The following is a 27500-nucleotide window of genomic DNA, read 5'->3' on the forward strand; positions in this document are numbered from 1 at the left end:
ATAGGCATAATATGCACAATAAACAGAGTAAATGGTATGACAACAGTGTAAGAAGTAAAGTACCCCTACAGTTAACCTACAGCAGTGTTATTAGTTGGGTGCAAGACATTATTAGAGAGAATTTGAGAATTTTACAAACAGATGAATCTCTGAAGGAATTGGTGGTGGGTAGCCCACACTTTATATATAAGAGGAATACAAATTTGAAGCAGATCCTTTGTGATAAACCCCATAGGGATGAGAGACAAAAGGGTAAGGCTGGAGCGTTTCCATGTCAAAGATGTAAAGCCTGTAAGTATATTAATAGATCTTGTACATTTGTCCACCTCACTACATGGAGGGAATATACCCCAAAAATTCAGGCTACCTGCCTGTCCCAGAACATAATATATCTAGCTACTTGTTTAGATTGTTCTTCCTTTTATGTGGGGAAGACAAATTATAGATTTAAGGATAGAATATTGAGGCGTTTATCAGCCTTCAGGCTTAAGGATAAACATAACGCACTTTCCCCAACATGTAGAAAGATATCCAGGGAGAATAGGTATCCAGGGCTTAATGGCATGCTACCTTTAAAGTCTGTTTTAAGTAGGCACAGGCCTTCTATTCAGAAATTTTAGTACTTTTAGATTGATTAATTGAATGATTGCTTTTATGCTTTTGTATTTAAACACAGTTTTATGTTGTGTGGTGTGTGTCTGAGGAAGGGTTTGTACCTGAAAGTGCTAACACTCAATAAATCGCATTTGTTTTTAGCCTGGTGGACTGTTAACTGTAATGACTGACCTTTAGTTAAGAACTGCCAATATGATGGTTTGGGAATTGTTTTATATGTTATTAACTATTTATACAGATTTGAAATGGAATTTTTCTTTTCACAACTATTATATATAAATTCATATAGAAATCTTATTAGATTTGGAATATCTTTAAATGAGGAATTATTAATTAATCTGCATAAATATTGAGTGTACATTAGAATGCTTTGTAAGGTTAACCAGTCCTGTGATGGAATATTGTAAGTAGTTTTTAGTTATTTAGTATGTATGTCTAAATCATTTAATGTATTTACACATTGAAATCAGCATAAGAATCCATTTTGTTCCCAGGTGGTTATTGTTTCCTTATATATTTTGTGAGGAAAGTTCTTGGTGATGGTAAATGGGGTTAAAAGGTCAAACCAAAGTTTTAGATCTATATTTGCATTGATAAGTTTCCTAAAGGTATTGATGTAATGATTAATCAGTGATGTTTTAGAAGGTTTTGTTATATTATATTATATACTTATTCATAGTATGCACCAGGGTTTGTTTGATTTGTTTAATATTAAAAATGTTTTTAACTTATTAAATGTATTTGTTAACATAGTCGTTAATTCTTTCCAGTTGGCAAAATAATTTGGGTTTATCTAGTCTATTGTAGTTTTAAGCACAGATGCTTTTATATATGTTTCTATTTCTGGGAAATTCAACCCTCCTTGTTTCCAGGGTCTAATGTGATGAGTTAGAGCTACTCTATTCTTTTTGGGATACCATAAAATTTTTATTAAACATGAGTTTATTTCTTTAAGAATGGATCTTTCAGGAATTAATTGTATTGCTAATGCTACATATAGTATTTTTGGCAATTAAGACCACTTTTATTAATTGCAATCTGTCATCAGAAGTTAATATAATTTTGTTCCACTTTTCTATATATATTTTTATTGTTTCAATAATGTTTTTATAATTTATTAATATTGTTTCATTTATATTTTTGCATAACACTATTCCTAAATAATTTAGCGTAAGTTCTTGTTTTCCTATGATGGATTTATCTATAACTTGTAGTTCTTTTTTCTTATTTAAAAATAGAAATTTTGATTTTTATCTATTAAAATGTAGACCTGAAATCTTTTAGAATTTCTCCATTACTTCTTCTAGCTCTCCTAATGACTCTCTGGAGTTTGATAGGGTTAATAAAATATCAGCAAAAAGCATTATTTTAGATATGTGGTGGTACGGCGGTAGCATTGTTACCTCACAGCAAGAGGTTCTCCCGTTCGATTCTCGGCGTGGCTTGGGTGTGCCTTCTGTATGGAGTCTGCATGTCCTCTCCACGGTTAGGTAGCATTCGGAAGACATGCATGCGTAAATGGGCGTGCCTTCGTTGAAGGTTGGGCATCGAGCTGGCATCTCGGCGTTTTGTAAAAAAATCTACTGCCAATCATTAGCGTACCGGAGTTCTGCTGTGGTGACCCCTTACTGGGAAACAGACGAAAAGACAAACAACAACTGGTCATAGACTTCTATTCCTTTTATTCTTGGATTATTGTGTATTATTTCTGCAAGTAGTTCTCTAGCCAAAGAAAATAAAATAGGAGAAAGGGGACATCCTTGTTTAGTACCTTTCATTATAAGGATAGATTCTGAGGTGAAAGGACCTAATTTTATGTAGGCTAAGTTATTAATATATTTGTTTTTTAGTAATAAGATGAAGGGAGGAGGAAATTCAAATAATGCTAAAGTTTTAAATAGATATTCCCAGTTGAGGGAATCGAAGGCTTTTTCTATGTCTAATCCAATTACAAGTATTTCTCTATCTTCTTTATTCACATAACCTATAAGAGTAAGTATAATTTTGATATTATCATGTGTGTGCCTGTTATATATAAATCCAATTTGGTCATTATTAATTGTCTTTGAAAGTGGGATTTTCATTCTGTTAGCTAGGATAGACATGAATATTTTGTAATCATTATTCAGTAATGATATGGGTCTGTATAAGGTGCAATGGCATGATGGTTTATTATCTTTTAGAATTGGTGTTATGAAAGAATATTTCTATGACGGTGGTATTTTTGCTTCTGACTGGACTTCTAGCAAAGTTATATGAAAAAGAGTTGTGCTGCATCTTGACCTGAATCCTGTCTGCTCATTACCCATTTTACTTTCCACTACTCTGCATATTAATTTATTAATCACCCTCTGCAGAACTTTCATGCAGTCTGACAGGAGTTTGATACCTCTACACTGCCCACAGCTGTGAATGTCCCCTGTGTTTTTTTACAGTGACACTAGAATGCTTATTCTCCAGTCATCTAGGAAACTCCTTTCTCTCCATACTGCTATGAATATCCTTGTAGCCATTTCTCTCCAACTCATCCAACATCTTGATCATATCTGCCATGACTCATCTGAGCCTACTGCTTTCACTGACTTCATTTTCTTTAGTGAATTTGTTACATCTTCTATTGTAGCCTCCTCTTCTTCTTTCATTGTAGGCACTATCAGGGACAATACAGCCTCTGTGGGGGGTTTCTTCATTCAGAAGCTTCCTGAAGTACTGTTTCCATCTCCCTTTAATGTCCTGTGAACTGATGAACAGATTGTTGATGGCATCCCTTATGAACAGTGTTGAATTGCTATCTTATTTATCTTTTTGTCTGTGCCTTGCAACCTTAAATAATTTATTTTTGCCATCTACTGAGTCACTTTCAGAAGATGGTGGAGCTTCTCTGATGCCTTGTTCTTTGCTATTGCAACTACTGTCTTAGCCTTTTGTTAGTCAGCCGGTATTCTTTCTTAGCCCGGTCCTTCTTTTCTGTCTTCAACTTCTTTCTGCATGCATTCTTTCTTTTGATGACTTCCTGGATTTCTTCTGTATTCCACCACCAGCTTTCCTTATGTACCTTATGATGATTCGCATGTGCCCCTCTGCACCACCTTAGCAATGGGTGCTAACCCTAACCCTACACCTTACCTTAAATAAACTTTCCCATAACACTGCCAGTACACAAGACATACTCAGACACACAAACACACTAAAATACTAACAACACTGCATAGACTCCCTTAGCTAATCTTTATTCTAACTCTAATATATGCACACTCACACACAGACATACAAAAGCTATCCATTCACCTATCCCCGACCCTAGCCCTAACTCTTAAACACATACCATTGATATTTAGAACATGAGGCCATCCATACAGTAGATATAAAACATCACCCCTAGCATCTGTCAACCAAACGGATGTTCAACAAAATGCAGGAGAACTATATATCTAAGTATCTCTCTCTGTCCCTCTCTCTCTCTCTCTCATATATATATATATATATATATATATATGTATATATATATATAAAATATATATGTATATAGGGTATATGTAGTGTATGTGTATCAGTCTGCTTTATCCCCTTATTTGGCCAACCTATGGTCACCTGATACCTTGAGGAAGTGTAACATTTGCCTCTTGTTTGCCAGTAATCCCTTTCTGCCATCAAGGACTGATACCTTCTCTGAGACATATAAATGCTTCATTATTTAATCTGGAGTCCGATTTTTCACTGCCAGCCAGCACTGGTATATTTTTATGTAGCACTGCACAGCATCCAGCACTAGAATCACATATGCTAAAGTGGTCAAGAAATCATTGCCAGATTCCCCCAGGAACCACTCAAGCAAACCTCAGTCACTTAGAGACACTTCTACTGTTGCTCTGTCTCTCTTGTCCTTCTGATGCAGCTCAGGCAAGGGTCACCAGGTCTGCAGGCCATGACCCATGAAGTCCTCTACATCTGCAGCTACCTGTGGTAGTGTTTGGTGATGCCCAAGTTAGTCACAGACATCAAGATATTCCAGCAAGGGCTTGACAAGACCAAAACATAGTGCAACAACTACAGGCTCCTACACAATGCCAAAATAGTGCAGTGTATGTTTTTATTTGGAAAGCAGAACTCCCTTAGTTTATATTATACAGTGGACTCCCCACTTACAACTGATGGAGTAATAAGAGATCTGGGAACCTTCACTGAGAATGCACTGTCCGACTGACTACCATGTATATGTTATACTTGGGAAATCTTTTTATGCAGCACAGTTAATTTCCAAGGGCATTGCTTCTTGGATAAGTGAGGTCACGGTTTCTCTTAATATATTTCTCACTAGACCCATCATTGACTACAATGTACTATCAGCATGTATCTCCCCAAACTCCTAACCCAACTTGAAAAGCCTCCAAGACTCCTAGCCAAGAAAATTACTGGACTTAGCTCCCTAAACTACCAGGACAAGCTAGAAGCCTTGTTATTATATTCTGTATCATACAGGCTTCTGTGTGATGACCTCTGTTGCCCTGCTGTTCTAGGAATGGCCATGCCAAATTGTATTCACCTTCAAAACCTAGTTATACCACAAATACCTGTTCAAAAGACTTTATCTGCATCAGAAAATAAATCATACTTGACATGATAGACAAATAATCCAATGAATTCCTTACATATAGAAATCACAAATCTTAGATTATCAGACACAGTGATACCTTAGCCACCTTTAAAATCATCCTCAGCAATTGAATGAGTATTTGTAATTTAACCCATCGAGTATGTTATACTGCTCTCTGATTGGGTCGCTAACACATTTTTTTCTACCTAGCATTCAGGCTAAGCTTTTCACTGGTCAGTTAGCTTCAGGAATATTAACTACTTATGAACCTGTTACACTAGTACTGAAAATGTAATCCCTATGTTAATTTGAAGAATTATAGCAATATTACCTATACTTAGTAAAATCCTATCATTTAGTGGGTATATTCATTTCAGTTTTCCACTTCCCTCCTCTTTAAATCCCTCAGAAACTTAGATAGCCTTGTTACCTTCACTAATGTACAGCAATTTACAGATGAAGTAATGAAGCTTAATGGCGACTGTTAGCCCTTGTCTGTTACATGCGTCTTTATAGGGCATAAAATATGCAAAATTATACCATGACCCCCCCCAAAACGTGCACGCTGATTGGCCAGCGTGCACATTGTAAATCGAGTTATACTAATGGAAAAAGGTCCGGTCGCCCGGACTTTTTCCATTATAACTCTATCTCGCTATGTTAAATGGGTTTAACATGGCGAGACAACTTTAAAATAAGCAAAGGAGATCTCCGTTGCTTATTTTAAACTGTCTCATATGCTAAACCCATTTAACATAGTGACAGGTTTTAAAAAGTAACGGAGAAAGCAAGATCTCCATTGCTTTTTACTGTTTTCGCTATGTTAAATGGGTTTAACATGGCGAGACAGTTTAAAATAAGCAGCGGACATCTCCGTTGCTTATTTTAAACTGCCTCGCTATGTTAAACCCATTTAACTGCAAAACAGTAAAAAAACGGAGATCTTGCTTTCTCCGTTAACCCACAACTCTGATGTACTGCGCGGGCGCAGTACATCAGAACTGCCAGCGGATGCCAGACATCTGCGGAAGGGCAGTAAACAGGCATTATACTATGCCATTATTTAAGAAAAGTAATAGTTTCTTTTCTTAAATAATGTCATGGTATAATAGCAATAACCCACTTCTGGGTGTGGGTAATGCTGTATTTACCCAACCGTGGAGTAAATCCAGCATTACCCACACCCAGGCGTGGGTTATTGCTATATAAATGCATTGATAAAACAAAAAGGCAGGTGGTGTTATTCACAGGTAGAGCAGAACTGTGAAAGTAAGCCTTTGACTTAAAATGGGAGAGAATCAGTGAGTGATAGCCTATGCCAGTATAGCATTTTCAATTAGATTGTTTTTCTACATAATATTTAAGTTAATTACAGAATTGGGTAAGATTGTTTATTTTCCTGATTGTAGAGCCCAGTGAATTCCATGACATGGGTTATTTGTCTGCTTGGTTGTAACACCTTAGTACACTTAATTTTCTTTTGTTTTCAGGCTTACGGCATTCGTCTTCAAGTCATTTGGGCAGGCTACACCTTATATCTTTATTGATGATCATCATATGCAACAGACAGTAAACTGGCTTAAAAACATCCAGTTACGAAACGGATGCTATCGAAGTGTAGGAAAACTCGTGCATAGCTCAATGAAGGTAAGAAGTACAAGTCCTAATAGCTCAACAGCTAGTCCTTAAACATGAGCCTTGAGTTTCAAGCTGAATAGGCACACACAACTTTCTTTACTTTTTTCTTTTTAAGCAAAACAAATAAAAAAAAAAATTGCCTCATTCAGCCAACTTAAAATTTACTTTGGAATGCAGCATAGTGACAAAGAAATGACACAAAAGGTTTGTTGTTGTCTTTAGCCCAATCATAACAGAGCAGTTGAATCAAGCAGTACCTTATTCAGCAGTTTGCATCAACAAAGTATTTGGGCTGTTAGTTTTTTTTCTGTGCCTCCACACTCTGACAGATACCAGTGGTGTTTTATTGTGTTTATTACTTAACAGAGGAAGCTCTTTAACCTCAGAAGTTTTACCTGGCTAACCACCAGCTGAGTAATATCAATTTCTAAGAAGGCTAAGTGAAATGACACACTAAGTAGAACCAAGACGGAACACAGCAAAAATGTAAGGGAAGACAAAGGAACAAAACAGCCAAATGTCATAGATATAACTTGAGCTACTAAATGACTTTTTCATAGGTGAATACTAGGCTAGCTGCCCTGAAGGCCCATTTTTAGGCCGAGTCAATAATTCAGGGTTAGAATCAAACCCTGTGACTTGTATCTTTTTGTTGAAGACCTTAACTATTACATCTAACTCCCTTCCCCCAAAACAACTTAACCATTATGTCAGCTCCTAACACCACTAAGTACACTTCAAAATATGCTTAACCACTTGAGAAACAGCTGTCACAGAAGTATTTAATAATTCTGTTTATTAACCAGGTAGGCCTGTGGGACACACAGTCTCTTTTCACGGGTAACCTGTGAGCATGTCTAGTCAAGTGACTTGCTCAAGGTTGCACAGTAGGCAAATAAGGGCTAAGGAAATCAAACCCTTTATCACAGAAACTATAGACCATACCTTCTGCGCCAGCTAACAGATCATGAAATAGCTTGGGCCCAACAGTGTGAAACACACATACCCATAGGTTCATAGGTTCATAGGTTGGTACTAGGCTATCGGCCATAGGGCCTATACAAGCCTAGCCATAACAATTCCCTGGATATTTCTTCCCACAATATTTACTTCTTTGGACCCCTGTCTAGCAGGGTGACTGACATGATCCCCGTGGTGAATTTCCTATCTCCCATCCAATCATCACGGTTCCTTTTGAAGTGGGTCAAGGAGGCGCTCTGCTTGACATGTATGGGTAGTCTATTCCAAAGTATGGGGAGTCTCTGGGTCAGGAACCTATCCCTCCAGCATGTTTTGTTCATTGTGATGACAAGGTTTAGATCCCTGGAGCGTGTGGCTCTGAGGAATTGAGATTTCTTTAAGTGGAGCATGTCCAACAGCTCAGGGTTTGACATGGCCTTGTATGGTAAGCAGAGATCACCTCTGAGTAGACGATATGCCACAGAGTATAGCTGGAATTGTTTTTAGATGGTCAGCATATGGCATCTGCTTTAGGCCTGTGATTCTTTTAGTGAGGTATTTCTGTGGCCTTTCTAGCTGTTGCAGATGTCTTGTGAGGTACATAGCAAACGGGACATTATACTCTATAATGGGTCTAATGAGGGATGAGTACAGTGGGACAATGACATTCTTTTTTCTGGATGAAAAGCCCTTAGTGATGAGGTGTGCCACACAGAAGGATTTCTTGACTGTTGTGGCGATGTGGCTATCGAAAGTGAGACCACTGTTCACCTGTGTCCCTAAGTCTCTCATCACACTTTCAATGTTTAGTGTACTGCCAACCTATGTGGTAATTCATGGATACATGTTTTCTTCCAAAGGGGATAACTATACATTTCTTGGCATTAAGCTTGAGCCCATAGCTCTGGCACCAGGCATCTGTTTCTGTAAGGCCCTTTCGTAGAATATCCACATCATTTGTGGATTCAATAATGGCTCCCAGTTTGCAGTCATCTGTGAACTTTGTTAGCCAAAGTCCCTTAGTATTGGCCTTTACTTCAGAGAAGTAGATGCCAAACAAGAGTGGTCCCAGGACTGAACCCTGAGGTAATCCACTTGTCACTTGTCTGGAGCTGGATTTGGAGTAGGCTACTTTTGCAGTCTGGGTTCTGTCAGTAAGCCAGTTGGCAACCCATCAAGTGATGTAGGGATTTATGCCCAGCTTAGTAAGTTTATCTATGATTCCAGAGTGGAGGATGGTGTCAAAGGCCTTGGTGAGGTCCAGATAGGCTGTGTGGACCTTCTTACCCTCATCCACAGCTCTGGAGACTGATACAAAGAAGTCAGTCAGGTTCAGGAGACAAGATCGGCCCTTCACAAACCCAAACTGGGTAGGGTCCAGTGTTTGAAGGTTGCCATTGTCTTTGTTTATAAGTTCCATGATAATGTGTTCCATGCCCTTGCAGATCAGGCTCGTCAGACTGGGATCTCAGCTTCTTACTGAGGCTGGTGAGGGAGTTGTTCGCATCCTGGGATTTTCCTCTTTCTTCCTTCTCTTGTATAGTTTGTTTATAGCAGGGGACCACCAGATTGGCTTCCTTTTTTTGAAGGAGAGCATCTTGGTTCTGTTTGGGATGGCACAATTCATGCACGAGTGGATGTGCTCATACAGTGCATTAGTGAAGGATTCTGCAGTCGAACTTTCAGATCCCGTCTGCATGGGTGTCATGAAGTTTGTCACTTCTGACTTCAGTAGCATGAAGTAGGCTTTGGAGACGTTTTTTAAGGAGGTTTCCTTACTGGGGGGTGGGGGTGGGATGTGGATGTCAAGGGTGATCTGCTTATGGTCAGACCTGACCAATGAGGGGGTGACCACGGATGCAGAGCATCTATCTCCCATGTTGGCAATGACCAGGTCTAGGATATTGGAGCCCCTGGTAGGACAGTGGATAAGTTGATCCAGGGCATTGGAATTTATGAATTCCAAGAACCATTAGGTAAAGGAGTTTGTACCCGAGTAGTTTTCCCAGTTACTGGCAAGGTAGTTGAAATCACCCAGTATTAGGGTGTTTGCTTGTATCTTAATATTTTCCAGTATGTTTAGAAAAGTGTAGTGAGAATCTTGGGGCATGGTGGGTGATCTGTAGCAAGCTACAATTTGGATTGCAGCCTTACCTAGTGTTAGTTGCACCTGGAGAATTTCAGATGCATTGTGTTGGGCAACTAGCCTGGAGGTGTGAATATCCTTGGTGAATATGGACACTCCTCCACCTTTAGTATTTCAGTCTTGGTTTTGTGGCCTAAAAGTGTGGTAAGAGTTGTAGCCAGATATTGCAGGGGTGCTCTCTGGAGCCTTGAACCAGGTCTCAGTCACTGCATAGATAACGATGTTCTCCATTTTTAGGAGTGCCTCGAGAGAGTGCATTTTGAGGTTTAGACTTCTAGCGTTGAGTAGCATTGCCTTCAGATTTTGCATGCTTGTATCTGTTATGGTGGTGGTTATGTCCTTTGAACCTTGCTTAAACAAGGCACTATAGGGGTGGCAAGAGCTTTAGCCAGTAACCTGAATCCCGGGGTTGACAGGTGCAGACCATCTCTGGCAAAGCATTGTGGTTTGTCGATCATGTCTTCCCAGGCAGACAGATACTGGATCCCCTTTGAATGACACCAGAAACTTAGCCAATTGTTGAAGTCAATCATTTTGTTCTTATACTGTGGTATCATTCTGGGCGAAGGCAGGATGCTACTCAGGGCTAGGGTCATACCGCCTGGGCCACATGATCTGAAAGCTCTTCCATGTCTCTTTTCATGTAGTCCAGGGAGGTACGTCTCAAGTCATTCACTCCAACATGGACAATGACAGAGTCGTATTTGTACTTGTTGTGAAGTGACTTGAGTGCATGCGTTATGTGGCAGATCCTGGCACCCGACAGGCAGCTGACTGTCATTTTCTCCTTCTTCAGTCTGGTGAGTGGGATGTCAGTGTGCCTGACTATAGAGTCACCTATGGCTAAAGTGTTGGGTACATTGATTTGGCTTAGGGGCTGTTGTTGGTTGGCACACTGGTATTGTGAGCTATGTGTCACTTTGTTTGTGACTGGTATTTGTTTGCGTTTCAGCTTCGGAGGTCCTTGTTGCTTGGGCAGGTTAATGTTAAGGGCCTCCACATATGTGGGTTTAGTGTTGCTATTTGTGGTTGTTGATGGTGTGGGTTTTGAAGGGCTATAAGTTGCTTGAGGTATAGTGCAGGTGTTAACCTTCTCCTCTTGACTGTCTAGCACAGTCTTGGCCGGAGAGAGCTTTGCCTCCAGTCTGGCTATGTAAGTTCACCTCTCGCAGGTTGTAGTGTTAGGTGGTAGGAGGAGAGGGTTGTCTGTGTACATGAGGCAGTTGCCGCATTGCCTCAGTATGCCCAGATTCACAAGGTAGACAGGAGAAATCACCAGAAGCTGACCCTTGGACATGCCTGTTTAGGTGCTTTTTTTTGTAAAGTATAAGAGTTGTTTTTCCTTACCTTTGCAAGGTACTTTGCAATTATAGGCTTACTATTGTTCAGAGACCAGTGCCTTACCACTAAACCATGGTGACACACAAAGAAAGTTGACCAGATCAAACCCAGTACTACAGGAAGTAGCTTGTTAGCAGCTTATAGTCTTAATCCTCTGCGCTAGCTGCCAGATACAGCATATTTCAAGGAAAAGAACATATATTGAGGTAGATATTGGTACCAAAGCCTTTTGGATCCCTTGTAATGAAGACAGTAAATATCCATGTCTTGGGTGATCATCTGGAACTGTAAAAGCCAAAGGCTAAAGTTTGGGTTAGATCTTACTAGCCTGGTGTTTTGGAAACAATAAAAAATCTGTGCAGCCTGTCCAAGTGCCAGACAGCAGCATATAACCCATGGTTTAAAAGCTTTCCAATACCTTTGCCAGTAACAGAAGTACCACTTGAAAAAATAACGATAAACACAGTAGGCGAACTTATGAACTTAACCAGAGGTCACCAGTACATATTAGTAATCACTGGGTATGCAATGGTTCCCAGAAGCAGTGCCTGTACCAAGTGAAAGAATGCCAAATCTATATCAGAAGAACTGGTATTATGTACTACTGTTTAATGTCTCGGAAATCTCAGACAAAGCCTTAGTAACTAAGGTATTCCATCCTTATGTACAGTAACACATGAACTTTTTTGTTTTTTCTTTTTTAAGTGAATCATTTATAAACATCCCTATACCACCAGAATACAGATATGTTTGTTGAAAATTTTAATAAAACCTTCATTCATGCATCAGAAAGCTATAGAAAGTAAACCCCCCACAGCATATCCTGAAGTTAAGACAGGTGATGCACCATTAGCCTAGAAACAGGAAGTTAAAGAAAAGGACCCTGTTTTGAGAACTACCTGGCAGAAGTAACTTAATCCAACAGCACACTGAGACAGTTCTTTGAGAAAAGGTGCTTTTAAAACCATTTGAAATACCAGAGATCCAACACTAAGCTTTTAAAGAGGAAATACTTAAGTTAGGTGTCACTGAAGAACCACAGAGTGAGTGGAATAGCCTCATTGTACTATTTCCTAAACTTGCAATGACTTCAGAAAATGAAATAGTATTTCCAAATCCCACCCCATGTCTAGAGTGGATGAACTAGTTGAAAAATCAGACAAAGCTTGGTTTCTGTCCAGTTTGGACTTGACCAAGGGTTATTTAATTCCCAGACAAGCCCCTCAGCAGTTATTGGCAGATCACAGACCAGAGCATTATCTTTTTCATATCTTTTGGGATAGTTATAAAGGATTCCTTCAAGCCAAGATAAGGTTCTGGACTAACAGGATGTCAAGAGCGTAGAGGAGTAACTTGCAGTCTCTTGTAGAATGACATCAATTGGCCGTTAAGCAAAATCCTGCCTACAGGTGTCCAGCTTACGTAAAATCCTTAACTCAGATGAAAAACAAAATACAAGCATTATCAAGAAAACTGAAATTGTCCTAGACAGACTTTGTCTCTAATATTATAAGATCTCTCTGCAAATATATTCTAGGTTGACCAGGTGGTATAGAAGTAATTCAAAACTATTTTTGCCCTTAGAGCCACAGTAGGCCTCTTTCGCTTGAAGATGTCCTAGCTAAATTTCAGCACTACTATCAAGGTATCTATGGCACTACTCATTTCACTAAAACTGTGCCCCCTCCCACCATTAGTTCTAATCCCACATTTCCTATATAACCCACCTTAATCCCTGAAAAAGCCTCAGATCTCATGAAGCTTATCACCAGGCAGGCGGTTCTCACAGTCATCAAATGTCTGAAATCTAATAAAGACCCTAGTAGTGATGGCTGCCAGTCAGAGGTTTATAAGCTACATCCACTGTCAGCTATAAATCTGCTGTTGAGTACTTGTGCAGCAACCCTTCACAAGGCTACTATTCCCTTTACATGGAAACATTCCTTACTTTTTCCAGCCAAAGACCCAATATCCTCCACAAACTATTGACCAATTTCCTTACTCAACACCGACAAAACCTTTATGGGTATCTGGGCTGCTTGAATAACTCCATTGTTACTCCTACTTGTACAACCTGAGCAAGCAGGGTTTGTTAAACACCTTGAGGTCATATTCTGAAAGGAGCTCTTTGGTTGAAGATGGGAAATCTTGGTAGTAGCCCCATGGCTTTATTACCTACAAATGCTGAGAAAGCTTTTAATAATATGTGGTCATATTTGTTTCCTGTTCTATATCTTTTTCAGTTCCCACTATTATTTAAAGAGACATCAGTGTTGATGTATCATGACTTGAGTGCAGTAGTACATGTAGGTCCATTTATCTCTGTATCATTCCAGATTTTTAAGGGTTTCAGCAGATTTCCCCTTAGCTCCATTGTTATTTATACTTACCACCGAGCCCTTAGCTTAGTCTGTTATGAATATCCTGGGTTCTGGATTTAGCACAGGCGACCCGGATTGCATTAAAGGTGGACTTGCTCTGTTTGCTGTTGGTATTCTAATATTTTTAGAAGACCCACAAACTAAATTATCCAATACATGAGACAATCTCAGAAACATATATAAAAGATTAATCTTTCAAAAATCAGTGTTAATGTCTTACAAAGTGATCCACTCTCAAATTGGGAAAGACAAATGCAGCTTTACTTTCAGCATGTCTTATTCTAAATATTTTGGTGTTGCATTTGCACTAACTGCTAGGGAAAGAAAAGTGATAAATATTCTAAATTCAGCAGCTGAAAGAACATCTTAATGATTGGAATATGGTCCCATTCTCTACCAAGAAGTTCTGCAGCTATTCACTGTACCCTTCAAGTGCAAGGTGACATTCGTCCACCTCACCTAGTAATTACATATGAAGGAGTTGTTCTGAGAACTCATAAACAACTTTGTCAGATTGGTTCAACCCCACCCTGCGCTTTTTTAATGGTTGATAGTCTGTATTTACACCTGCACCCTCTGTTCCATGCTTCAGACGCTCATAATAAATATATAGCTCATGCTGTTATTTGCCATTGCATTTGGTTATCAGTAGCTACCCTCCATAGCCAATTCTCAATATCTGAATGTCATATGTACAGTATCCTGTTTAGCCTTAAAAAATTTGGACCCTCAAACTCATTGGCTGTTTAGTTTTTCCCACTGGAGGCACGCCCTCACTTTCATCAGGCTACACAAAATTTCCCCTGGTGTGAGTGGTGGGATAGCAGTCTAACCTTACTTTCACAGCTATAGGTAGGATCTGTTCCAAAGACATTCTCCTTCTTACAGCTGACTATGGTATTGCTGGTAAACAGGTGATTTATTACTATCAAATGTGTTGCGTTGCTCGGGACATGTTTGCAAAGTACCAGCTTGAGCAGGCTATTAACATATACTGTTGTCCCAAATTTACAATATCTAGAATTTGCAGGATCAGTCAATTAAAATAGGAGTATCCCATTGAATGACTCCATTAATCTAGTCCTTCTACGATGTAATACAAGAATATAGAAGGCAAAGATTTGGAGATATAATCCAAGAATATGGAGATCAACAGGTCTTGTGGCCTGTGCAAGCCACTGTTAAGATCACATCTTCTCTGAGGTGGAGAATATTAGCCTGGAAGTGTCTCCACTGTCTCTGTTTAACTCCTGATGTTTTGTCAAAGAAGTTTTCATATTGTGTCCCCTTTTGTCTTTGATGTAATTTAATTCAATATAAACCTACCTGGGAAAACATATTTTGGGGATGCCCATGAATACAGCAGTTTTGAGTACAATATGGGACAAGGCATATCAAATATGCTAAACAACAGTATTAGAGAGAAGATATTTGGTGATTTATGATCTTCCAGAGTTTAAAGCCCCTTGTCCCATTTTAGGCATAATGGTCCTAGCTGCAAAAAAGCTATTACCAGACACTGGAAATCATCTCAATCACTGGAGATAGTTGCCTTTTGGCATATTTTACACCAAATACACAAGCAGAGATAGACATTGCCTGGACGAAAGATAAGGAAGCACACTTCTAGAGTAAGTGGTCACTTCTAGAGTAAGTGGTCATCATACCTAAGTACTGTATTTTTGAAGATCTAAACTAAACATATCTTTAATCATGTTAGTAGTAGATATAGCTAGCAATAAAGATTAAACTAATTGACTATTTCTAGAATATTATTATTTCCCAGGGTGTAAAAAAGCAGCATCAGTGTGCTAAATGCAATCTGTCTTCTCACCTCTCTAGAAGCATTTTATCAGTATCGTCTACATGCCTCATACAGCATATTACAAGTGTTTGCATATTCCTTCTCTGTTGTGTTAAAACGCAAATAAATAAATGCAAAATAAAAATAATTTTTCCATTCCTGTTCAGTTGTTAAGAGACTAATCTATTTTCCTGTTATAACTCTCTTTTCTTAAATTTGTAGTTTGCACAAATAGCAAGTAATGTTTTGGGCTCTCTGAGCAGCCTACTTGTTTCATCATCACCTCATACAGTGGTCTGATAACTAGGCCACAGGCTTCTATGCTAGGTAGTTATTTTTGCAGGATAGGTATTGAATTGATGTTATTATGGTGCTGTGATAATTAGAACACTGTTTCCAACCCATAGTATTGTATTAGACTGTAAATAGTGGTCCTCTTGGAAGTAATATTAGTGTTTGTGGTCTTCTGGAGTTGCTGTACCTAGGGGGTGCTTGTCTGTGTGTTATTATGGAAGGGGTTTTAAAAATGTTCAGAGTGCAGGCAGAAGTTCCTGCCCCAAGATCTGCATGAAGTATTTATCATGTGTCTTGGGATCAGGCATCTTGATGCCAACTGCTCCATCTGCAGAAATATTAGTTCCAGGGCACTACTAGATATACATACAGAGTGGTCCTCTTACAGTTACTCTAATCAGATGCAGACAAGGAAAAGGGGAAAGATTCAGATAAAACACCAGAAAAGGACTGGCCCAAACAACTAAAATAAAAGAATGAGAAAAGAGTTTAGATAAGATGGAACTGTCTTCATTAGAGAAACTCATTTAGCCCAACCACCAACACCATTTAGCCAATCACTCTACAGTAAATCCCACCCATCTATAACAGCAACCTACACTCCTACCCTACTATCTCTCTATATGGAGGTGCTTGTCTGTGTGTTATTATTGCTTTCTGCAATATCAAAACCAACCACTATCTACAGCTTGAGGATGGGAGTTGGCATAATGGCTAAGGTGTTTACCTCACAGACATAAGGTACAGGGCTTGATTCTTACCTTTGGAAGGGAAATTGTCTAGGCTTGAAATGGCCCAAAAGTGTAGCTAACCAAGAAATCAACTATGAATCTATGAAAATCCATATGACTCGTAATGTCTTCTACTAACTCTAGCCAAACTCCAAAATCCTGCTCCACCTTAAGCCCACACCACTGCTTACCAACTACATCCTATCTTCACAACCCTACCTCACAAGTAATAATTACTTTACTAGAATGATCGAACAGCAACTACTTTCTCATTCCAAAATGCCTCATTCACGTTCCCACCATAGCTCTTCTCATTGCTCTAGCTCATGCCACAAAAGTACAAACCCACATACAGCCACATAGCTACTCTCCCACAAACTGGCTATTCCACAAACCCTTTGCTACTTCTCCTTTCTTTAATATACCGGCTGAACTATACCCAGACTCACTACTAAACACACATACATTCAAACCTATAAAAAAAATAACACCTTCCCTATGCATGTGTACAAATAAAACCAAAACCCAAGTACTACTACTCACATCAAAACAAAACCACCAAACGATTCTTAAGTGGTGACATTCACCCAAATCTGGGATTGAATACAAACCTCCATCTCTCATACTAGTGTGTTTTTGCATGAAGAAGACTAGGTCTATAATTCTATTGTCAGTAGAAAGGGAGCCTGGTCTGTCTCATTGGGAAATGCACGTGGAAGCTTAAAGTGATGTTGTTTCATTGGTACAAGGGCTTTTTAGTTAATTTATTAATTTCTCTTTGAGTCTATAAATTCTGCTGCTTGTTATACAGTGGTGTTCAGCACTGCCTTGTATAGACACAGGGACCTACAAGCTAAATTTTCCCAATAAAACTTCCCCTCTAACTTTACCCAGTACTCAGCCCTGCAAAGAACAGATTGTATGAGTGCTGAGGAGCACAGCCACACAGATTCAGTCATACACAGGCTAGTTGTCATTTCCACCCTCTCAGTGCCCAAGTTAGCCTGCTGTACCACTCCCTTCTAATTCACTTTTAAAAGATCTAACACCATGGATGGGCATGTTCCCAATTTATCTGTGACCAGCTTAATAGATATGGGCATCCTGAGATAATGCAGAAATTGTGTCATGGTCACTGACAGCCAGCTAATCCTTAGGGAAATGGATACAGTATGTCAGAGATGTAATTACACAATGTTACCTCAGGCCAGACTCTTACATGAAAGCACTCAAAATAACAAGCGGGTTGTTGATAGTATAAGCCATCACACCCCCGCACAGTGCTGACCCAACACATAGACCAGCATACGTCAAGACACTTAAAAGCAACCTTCCTAAACCTGAAAGATCTCCCAGACATTCATCATACAAAATAGGATCCACAACAACCCCAAAATCACTCCAACAAAACAACATCCAACACAACTTGTAAACCACACTCTTTCAATCCTCAACTACAAAGTCCTTAAGGGAAACCAACATACTATCCAGTACTTTAATCATAGGAGATTCCATTGTGAGACATACAGATGTCCTGCTCGTCAGTCTGAATAAGGAGAAAATCATGGTCAGTTGTTTGTCTGAGGCCAGGATCCACCAAATCACCCATGAGCTCATGTCATTAGACCACAAGTACCAGTACTCTGTCATAGTTCATATGGGTATAAATGACCTGAGATGTACTTCCCTGGGCTAAATGAAAAAAGGCACTATGGAGCTCTCGGACAATGTGTCACAGACTGGTATGTGTCTAGCACTGAGCAGCATTCTACCTTCACCAAGGATGATGCTAGAATACGAATAAGAGATGATTAACTTCAGTACTTAGCTGAGTTTCTGGTGTCATTCCAAGAGGGTGCAGTATGTGTCAGCATGAGAGGATATGGTCAACCAACCATGTTGCTTTGTCAAGGATGGTCTACACCTGTCCCCTCTAGGCTTTTGAATATTGGTTAAGATATTGTCCTCCTCCATAGTGGCTTTTTAGGCAATTCCAAATGAAAAAAAGCTTTCTGCAATATCAAAACCAACCTAAGGAAATCTAAAGATGTTACTGATCAAAAAAGAAACTCTACTCCCTCCAACCTCTCCTCACCCTGGAAAATGTGGGCATCTGTGCAGTTAACAAAATATGAGGAGCACCATGGCAGTGCAAAGCTACAATAACTTCCATACATTCAGGCCAGCTACTGCATAAACAGAGACCAAAGGTGGATGTATCTCAATATATATTAACAACAAATTAACCTCAAGGTTAGTCAAACAAGGCAATGTGTTTGAACTTATCCATGTCAAAATGTCTATAGGCAAAGTCCCATATCATCTCCTTTCATGCTACATGCAACCCTCTATTATCCAAGAAACACATAACTCTTACGTGGACTTACTGGAGGCCCTCACCATTCATCCCAATCCCATATTCATGGGTGACATCATCTATCCCACTATTAAATGGGATATACTAAAATGATTAAAGATTTACAGGCCTAGAGATTATTTGATTTTGTAAACAAAAACACCTTGGACCAGATAGTCCACAAGTCCACTTTGGGTGCAAATATACTCAACCTGCTCCTCACAAACATGGGAAACACTGTACCCTGCTAATGCAGTGTCCTGCCTGTTAAAGTCAGAGTATAAAACTGTCTCCTTCATAATAAAAATCAATTCTGTCACCCCAGCTATCTCCAAAACATTTAAGCACTATTCTAAGGCAAACTTCCTATCACTAAGTTATAACCCATCAACATTTCAAACCCCCACAAACCCTGAGAACACAGCTGCCTGTGTGAAGTTGTTCACAAAAATCCTGTACAGTTGTGTCAATAAATCTGTAGAGACAGTTGTACATACCAGAAATAAATCTAGAACTAACACAAATAACAAACCATCATGGTAGAATCCAAACATAAACAGGATGTACAACAAAAGAAAAAAGGACATAAACAAGATTAAAAAGTGCTATGTCCAGTATGATAAAAGCACTCTCATAAATCTAAATAAATAATTAAGAGGACATACTAAGTCTACTAAAGACAAATTTGAGGTAAGATAGCCTCCCAGGCAAAGAACAACCACAAAGCTTTCTTAAGCTATGGCTAAAACGTTAAATGCAGTACACAGCAGTGTACAGAAATTATTGTAAATTGAACCATTTACAAAGAGCCAGAAAATATAAGCAAATCTGCTGACCAACAAACGTTGCTCCAATTTTACCCCCTCCCCTTTTCACCCCCAGGAAATACCATCAAACAACCCTTCCTCCCTCCATATCACTAGGGATAAGGTTTTAGATGTGCTAAGGCCAAAACCACTACATCAACAGGGCCAGATAATATCTCAGGATACCTCTTAAATAGCCAGAACAATGACCTATCCGGACCACTAGAGACACTGTTCAACCATAACCTCCAGATAATCTTTGTGCCACATGAGTAAAGAACTGCTACGATCATCTCTGTCTCTCTACCCAAGGGTGGGCCATCAGCAGACCCCAGATACCCCAGACTCTTAAGTCTGACACGTCTCATATACAAAGCTATGGAAATGATTAATAATGACATAGAAAACTTTCAAACACTAGTTTCAATCCAGTTTTATTTTGTCAAGGGCAGATCATGCCTACTTAATCTGGTGGACTTCTTTGAAAATGTCAGCAAGGTAATGGATGAGGGCAAAATGGCGCATGATGCCTAGCTTGACCTGGCTAACTCATTTGATACAATATTTCCCTTGGGCATTGTAAACAAATGTGGATATAGGCTCAAAATCCCAATGATATGCACTGGATAAGCAACTGGCTCTTATTTAGGACCCAGACAGCTAGGATAGGGGAGACCACATCCATGAAGAGGCCTGCCACTAGCAGAGTCTCTGAGAGCTCTCTGCTGGGTCTGCTCCTTTTTGGCATCTGCTTCTCTGAAATTAAGCCAATATCAATGGCCTTTGTCTGACCAAATCTGCAGATGATTGCAAAATATGAGCAGTCATAGAATCCCCCACAAAACATCCTAGAGGTAGGGCTAACACATGTCTTGGTTTAAAACTCAATGCAAATAAATGCATAATAGTACCCTTTGGGAACTCAGTCATACTGGGAAATTCCTTTATCAAAACATACTCCTAATAGTAGAACTAGTAGTCAGAGATTTAGGTACATATGTAGATATTATCCTGGCTTTTGACAAACACGTGTCTAAGGTAGTAAGGAAATCATTCTAATTTGCTCAATTTAACATGCAAGGACATGGTATGTAGGTCCCAGGAAGTCATCGTTCCACTGTATTCAGCCATCATAAAGCCCATCATTGAGTACAACATCCCCTTCAATATGTACCTGACAAGGCACATGCAACAAACTGAAATATCCACAGAGGTTCCTCACAAAAAAAAAAATAAATAAATAAATAATAATAAGGTGCGTAAACAGTATGTCCTATGCAGATCACCTCAAAGTCCTATCTCCATACTCTGTTTCCTACAGACTGTTGAGTGGTGATTTATGCCTGGCACACAAGGCATCTGTGGATCCTACTCTAATGGACTAGCTTTGTCCCGATAGAGTGGAAGACAGCATCAGTCATCCCTATGTTTAAAGAACTATCTACTGACCCAGGAAATTATAGACCCAGAAGTCTGACTAGTCTTATATGTGAGGTTATGGAAATAATAATTATGGACCTGATAAATAATGACATAGGAAACTTCCAAACACTGGACCCAATACAATTCAGCATTGTCAAGGGCAGGTCATGCCTATGAATCTTGTGGATTTGTTTGAGAATTCTGTAAGGCCATTGATGATGGGTCAACATCATCATCATCATCTTTCGGCTTTCCCCATTAGGGGTTGCCACAGCGTATCATCTCTTTCCATTTCTTCCTATCCTCTGCATCTTGCTCTGTCACACCAACCACCTGCATGTCCTCTCTCACCACGTCCATAAACCTTATCTTAGGCCTTCCTCTTTTCCTCTTACCTGGCAGCTCCATCCTTAGCATCTTTTTCCCAATATACCCATCATCCCTCCTCAGCACATGTCCAAACCAACGCAATCTCGTCTCTCTTGCTTTGTCTCCAAACTGTCCAACATGAGCTGACCCTCTAATATATTGATTCCTAATCCTATCCATCCTAGTCACACCGAGTGCAAATCTTAACATCTTTAACTCTGCCACATCCAGCTCTGACTCCTGCCTTTTTGTCAATGCCACTGTCTCCAATCCATATAACATAGCTGGTCTCACTACCCTCTTGTAGACCTTTCCTTTCACTCTTACTGGTACCCGTCGTGTCACAAATCACTCCTGACACTCTTCTCCACCCATTCCACCCTGCCTGCACTCTCTTCTTCACCTCTCTTCCACATTCACCATTACTCTGAACTGTTGATCCCAAGTACTTAAACTCGTCCACCTTTACCAACTCTACTCCCTGCAACCTCACCATTCCTCTACCCTCCCTCTCATTTACACACATATATTCTGTCTTAGCCCTGCTGACCTTCATTCCTCTGCTCTCTAGAGCATATCTCCACCTCTCCAGAGTCTCCTCAACCTGGTTCCTACTCTCACTACAGATCACAATGTCATCTGCAAACATCATAGTCCATGGGCCTCCTGTCTGATCTCATCTGTCAACCTGTCCATCACCACTGCAAATAAGAAAGGACTCAGAGCTGATCCTTGATGTAATCCCACCTCCACCTTAAATGGATCTGTCACTCCCACTGCAGTCCTCACCACTGTCACACTACCCTCGTACATATCCTGTACCACTCCTACATACTTCTCTGCCACTCCTGACTTCCTCATACAATAACACAACTCTTCTCTAGGCACCCTGTCATATGTTTTCTCCAAGTCTACAAAGACACAATGCAACTCCTTCTGACCTTCTTTGTATTTCTCCAATAACACTCTCAGAGCAAACATTGCATCTGTAGTGCTCTTTCCTGGCACTTCTACTACTCTTTCCCATAACTTCAAGCTGTGACTGATCAATTTTATCCCTCTGTAGTTACTGCAGCTCTGCACATCACCCTTATTCTTAAAGATAGGTACCAAAACACTTTTTCTCCACTCCTCAGGCATCCTCTGACTTTCCAAAATTTCATTAAATAATCTAGTTAAAAATTTCACTGCCATTTCTCCTAAGCACCTCCATGCTTCCATTGGTATGTCATCTGGGCCAACAGCCTTTCCATTCTTCATCCTCTTCATAGCTGTCCTTACTTCCTCCTTGCTAATCTGTTTCACTTCCTGATTCACTATCCCCACATCATCCAACAGCCTCTCAAAATACTCTTTCCATCTACTCAACACACTCTCCTCTCTTGTGAGTACCTTTCCCTCAATATCCTTTATCACCCTTACTTGCTGCACATCTTTCCCAGCTCTGCCCTCTGTCTAGCCAATCGGTACAGGTCCTTTTCTCCCTCTTTAGTGTCCAATCTCTCATACAACTCTCCATACGCCTTATCCTTAGCTTTCGCCACCTCTCTTTTTGCCATGCGCCTCATCTCCTTATACTCATGTCTACTTTCTTCATCTCTTTGACAATCCCACTTCTTCTTCACCAGCCTCTTCATCTGTATACTCTCCTGTACTTCCTCATTCCACCACCTGGTCTCCTTGTCCTCCTTCCTCTGTCCAGATGTCACACCAAGTACCTTTCTAGCAGTCTCCCTTACTAGTTCTGCTGTAGTTACCCAGCTATTCGGTAACTCTCCACTGCCTCCCAGTGCCTGTCTTAACTCTTCCCTAAACTCCACTTCACAATCACCCTTTTTTAACTTCCACCATTTAATCCTTGGCACTGCTTTCACACTCCTCCTCCTCCTCTTCTTGATCACCAACGTCATCCTACAGACCACCATTCTATGCTGCTTAACTACACTTTCCCCTCCCACCACTTTACAGTCTCCAATCTCCTTCAGACTGGCCCTCCTACATAGGATATAATCCACCTGTGTGCATCTTCCTCCACTCTTGTACCTCACCCTATGCTCCTCCCTCTTCTTAAAATACATATTCACCACAGCCATGTCCATCCTTTTCACAAAATCCACAATCATCTGACCTTCTGCATTCCTCTCCTTAACACCATACCTACCCATCACTTCCTCATCCCCTCTGTGCACCTCACCAACATGCCCATTAAAGTACACTCCAATCTCTAGTCTCTCACCCTTGGGTACACTCACCACAACTTCATCCAACTCACTCCAAAATTTCTCTTTCTCATCCATCGCACACCCAACTTGTGGAGCATATGCACTAACAACATTCATCATAACACCATCAATTTCGAGCTTCATAAACATCACTCTGTCAGACACTCTCTTCACGTCTAAAACACTCTTGGCATATTGTTTCCTTAGTATAACCCCTACCACATTTCTCCTGCCATCCACACCATGATAGAACAATTTGAACCCATTTCCTAAACACCTGGCCTTACTTCCCTTCCATCTGGTCTCTTGCACGCACAATATATCAACCTTTCCTTCTCTCCATCATATCAGCTAGCTCTCTTCCTATACCAGTCATACTGCCAACATTCAAAGTTCCTACCCTCATTGCTACACTCCTAACCTTCCTCCTCTCTTCCTGCCTTCGGGCATGCCTTCACCCTCCTCTTCTCCTTCGGCCAACAGTAACCCAATTTACGCCAGCACCCTGTTGGCTAACAGTGATGATGGGTAGAACAGTATATACCACTTACCTCAACCTGGCCAAGGCATTTGACACAGTTGTCTACTTAGGTATTATAAATAAACTCACAAAACTGGGTATAAATCCCTACATAACCAGATGGATAGCCAATTTGCTCATAGATAGGACATGCGGTTAAAGTGGGTGAGTCCAGATCCAGCAGAAGGCCAGTTACTAGTGATGTGCCACAGGGCTCAGTGCTGGGACCACTCCTGTTTGGAATATAAATCTCTGAAGTCAAGGCTAATGTGGAAGGCTTCTAGGTGGCAAAAGATGCTGACAACTACAGGCTAGGGAAAATCATTGAATAACCAGTGATGTAGATATCCTTCAGGAGGGTCTAGATCAGACAAATGATTAGTGCCAGAACCATGGCCTAAAACTAAATGCAAACAAATACATTATCATGCCCTTTGGGGAGTCAAATACCCCTGCAAATTACAACATCAATAGCACAACACTAAGAGTAGACTCAGAGGTGAGAGATCTAGGTACACGGATAGATAGTAGCCTGAACTTTGATGGCCATGTGTCCACATTGGTGAGGAAGTTTTTCTGTATGGCACAACATTTATGTAAAGGTATGACATACAGATCTAAGGAAATTATAGTCCTGCTGTACTCAGCCCCCAGTAGACCAATAATCGAGTACAATGTGCCATTTGACATGTACTTCACTAGGCACTTACAGCAGCTGAAGAGACCTCAGAGATTCCTCACAAAGAAGATACAGGGTGTAAACAAAATGAACTATATGGATGGACTAAAAGTCCTAGCCCATTACTCTGTCTCCTACCAGCTATTAAAGGGTGACCTATGCCTGACCTACAAGGTACTCACAAATCCAGCTCTGATGGAACTGCTACACATCCACAAGTCAAACAGCACAATGATCACCCAATATAGGGATCTAAACATAGTCAGCAACTCAAAGAAAACATGCTGGAGGGACAAATATGTGTCTCAGAGATTGTCCCTTCTTTGGAACAAGCCTTCTATTCACATTAAGCAGAGCCCTTCCCTGGCCCTCTTCAAACTCAGTTTGGATCATTGAATGGGGAAATGCAAATTCACACCTGGTAGTGCCTATGTCCCTCATGGAGAGGGGCAATCTGTAAGATACTCAATGTCCAGTCACAAATCCATGCCATCCTCTTTCCCCTAGGGGCTATATATTGGGTAAAATTGGATTATATTGGCTAGGCTTTAACAGCCCTTAAGCCATTAGCCTATTAATTTTCTATAAACCTATAAACCTATACCCACAAAATGAATAGAATCAGAATTACTCAATATAGGGTTTTAAACTTTGCTTGCAACAGAAACAGGACATGTTAGAGGGGCAGGTATATGTCAAAGAGAGTTCCCCTTACTAGAACAGGCTTTCTATCCATGTGAAGTAGAACTGTTCCCTAATATCTTTTTGAGAAACCTGGACTAGTGGATGTGAAATCAGAAATACACCCCAGGTCTAGCACCTATGAGTATGTTTATAACAGGCCGAGGCAGCCTATACATCTTGCTCTAGCTTTAGCTTACACACTCCCCTAAAATAACCTCTAAGGCACATAAACTTGCAGGATACAGTTGGAATGCTTGGCTATGCTTATAATGGCTCCAGTGGTCATTAGCACGGTATATACCTATGAACCTAATAATACCTTTCAGTGCTACAGCATTACTCTGCTTTATTGTAGACTGCTGCCATTGTAGGAAGACTCCAGATATTGTTGCAATCTTAGAGAATAAGCCAGATGAAATATTTAAAAAATGAAAGTAGTGTCAGTTGAACAGTCTTTTTGTCTTTTAAGGGGTGGAAACCATAGTCCTGCACCAATAAATATCAGTAATCTTAATGAATTCATTTTTAATTAATAACAGTAAGAACATTTTTAAATTAAATAAATAGAATTCTTTACTACGTGAACATTGAGCAATACTTTTTAAGAGATAAATATAAAAACACAGGGAATTGCACAAAGAAACATAAACTAACCCATTTTAAACAGACGTGGTATAAGAAAACTTCCGGCTACCAGCTAAATATTTCCTAACTAAAAAAATCAGGCTAAAATAATTACTAGGTCCTATTTGTCACTGTCTAAAATTATGTGATACAACAGGTATTCAAAAACAGAGCAAACCCACTGTTGTGGAGGATTGAAGCTCATCTAAAATGCTACAAAGATCTGTTACAAAATGGTCTTTGTGAGCTGAGTCTTCAAAGCAAGAGGTCGGTCTTCACAGCAAGAGGATCACATCACTAGACACAAGGAGTTTTTTTCATGATGGATCACAGCTAGGATACAGAGTTATCATGCATCTTATAAACACACCCCTCTCCTTTATCAGATCCACAGGTACAAGCTCCATGGCCTGAACGTTTGGCCTTCAGGACTGCTAGCCAAATTCAAGCTGCAGTGATCTTTTTTGGAAAATTCCAGGAAACAGTGCCTTAACTAACCATTTTTTTCATGTTTAGTCTGGGTACTTTGTGTGAGTACGTGTGCCTTTGATTCTGGCTCTCATTCATCATATTAACAAACAAAGCTGGAGATCTTTAGTAAAATGTTTACCTTCCCCTGCAGAAAAAGAGTATTGTTTTCATTTTGCAGCTAGCTGCAGTTCCAAGGCAAAACATGTTCATGCCTGGTGCATTTTTCTACATAATATTTTTTAATATTTTCTGTTTTACATTTGTTCTACATGTTACAGAAAACACAGTTGCAGGCAATATATACCTTTATATACATTTCAAGAGGTTGTTACATTTTTAGAAACACACACTTGCAGGTTTATTTATCTTTCTTTTCACAATACTGGAAAAACAAATAGCAAGCTCAATCACATATTTCAGTTTTAATTTTAAAAATACCCACATCATTACAACTTTCTCACGTCAGCTAAGAAACAGTAATAAACTTTGAGAGAAAACTCCTTTTTATAAAGAAGCATTGAAATATACAAATAAACATAACCTGTTTCTTCAGGAAAACATTACACAGAAAAATAGATCCAGGAAGGAGGTTAGCATTACAAAGCATTATAGGTGAACTGGAGGGGTGAATAGCTTGTGAAAGTTTCAGATACCAAGCTGAGTAAGCGAACGTGGCTTTAGTCTTGTTGCTAATGCATTGCTAATGTGAATGGATCACCTCATCACAGATCCAATGCGCCATGAGGGAACAAAGGGGGGATTAAATGAAAACAAGTAGAAATGAGCAGGGAGGATGCCTGAGGATCCCAAGCCTCAACAGAGAGACAAGAGTGGGGAAAAACA

General features: G+C 39.9%; 1 protein-coding gene across 1 annotated transcript in view; it reads left to right on the forward strand.

The window, feature by feature from the left end:
* Positions 1–27500, forward strand: part of LOC122808163 (alpha-1-macroglobulin-like) — a 404161-nt gene that overhangs the window by 272952 nt on the left and 103709 nt on the right. Inside the window, exon 7 of the mRNA XM_044079136.1 lies at positions 6700–6856. Within this exon, the coding sequence (XP_043935071.1) occupies positions 6700–6856 (157 nt within the window). The remainder of the gene's footprint in view (positions 1–6699; positions 6857–27500) is intronic.

This window comes from Protopterus annectens, chromosome 8.part0, assembly GCF_019279795.1.
Source record: "Protopterus annectens isolate FY-2018-M chromosome 8.part0, PAN1.0, whole genome shotgun sequence".
Lineage (NCBI taxonomy): Eukaryota > Metazoa > Chordata > Ceratodontiformes > Protopteridae > Protopterus > Protopterus annectens.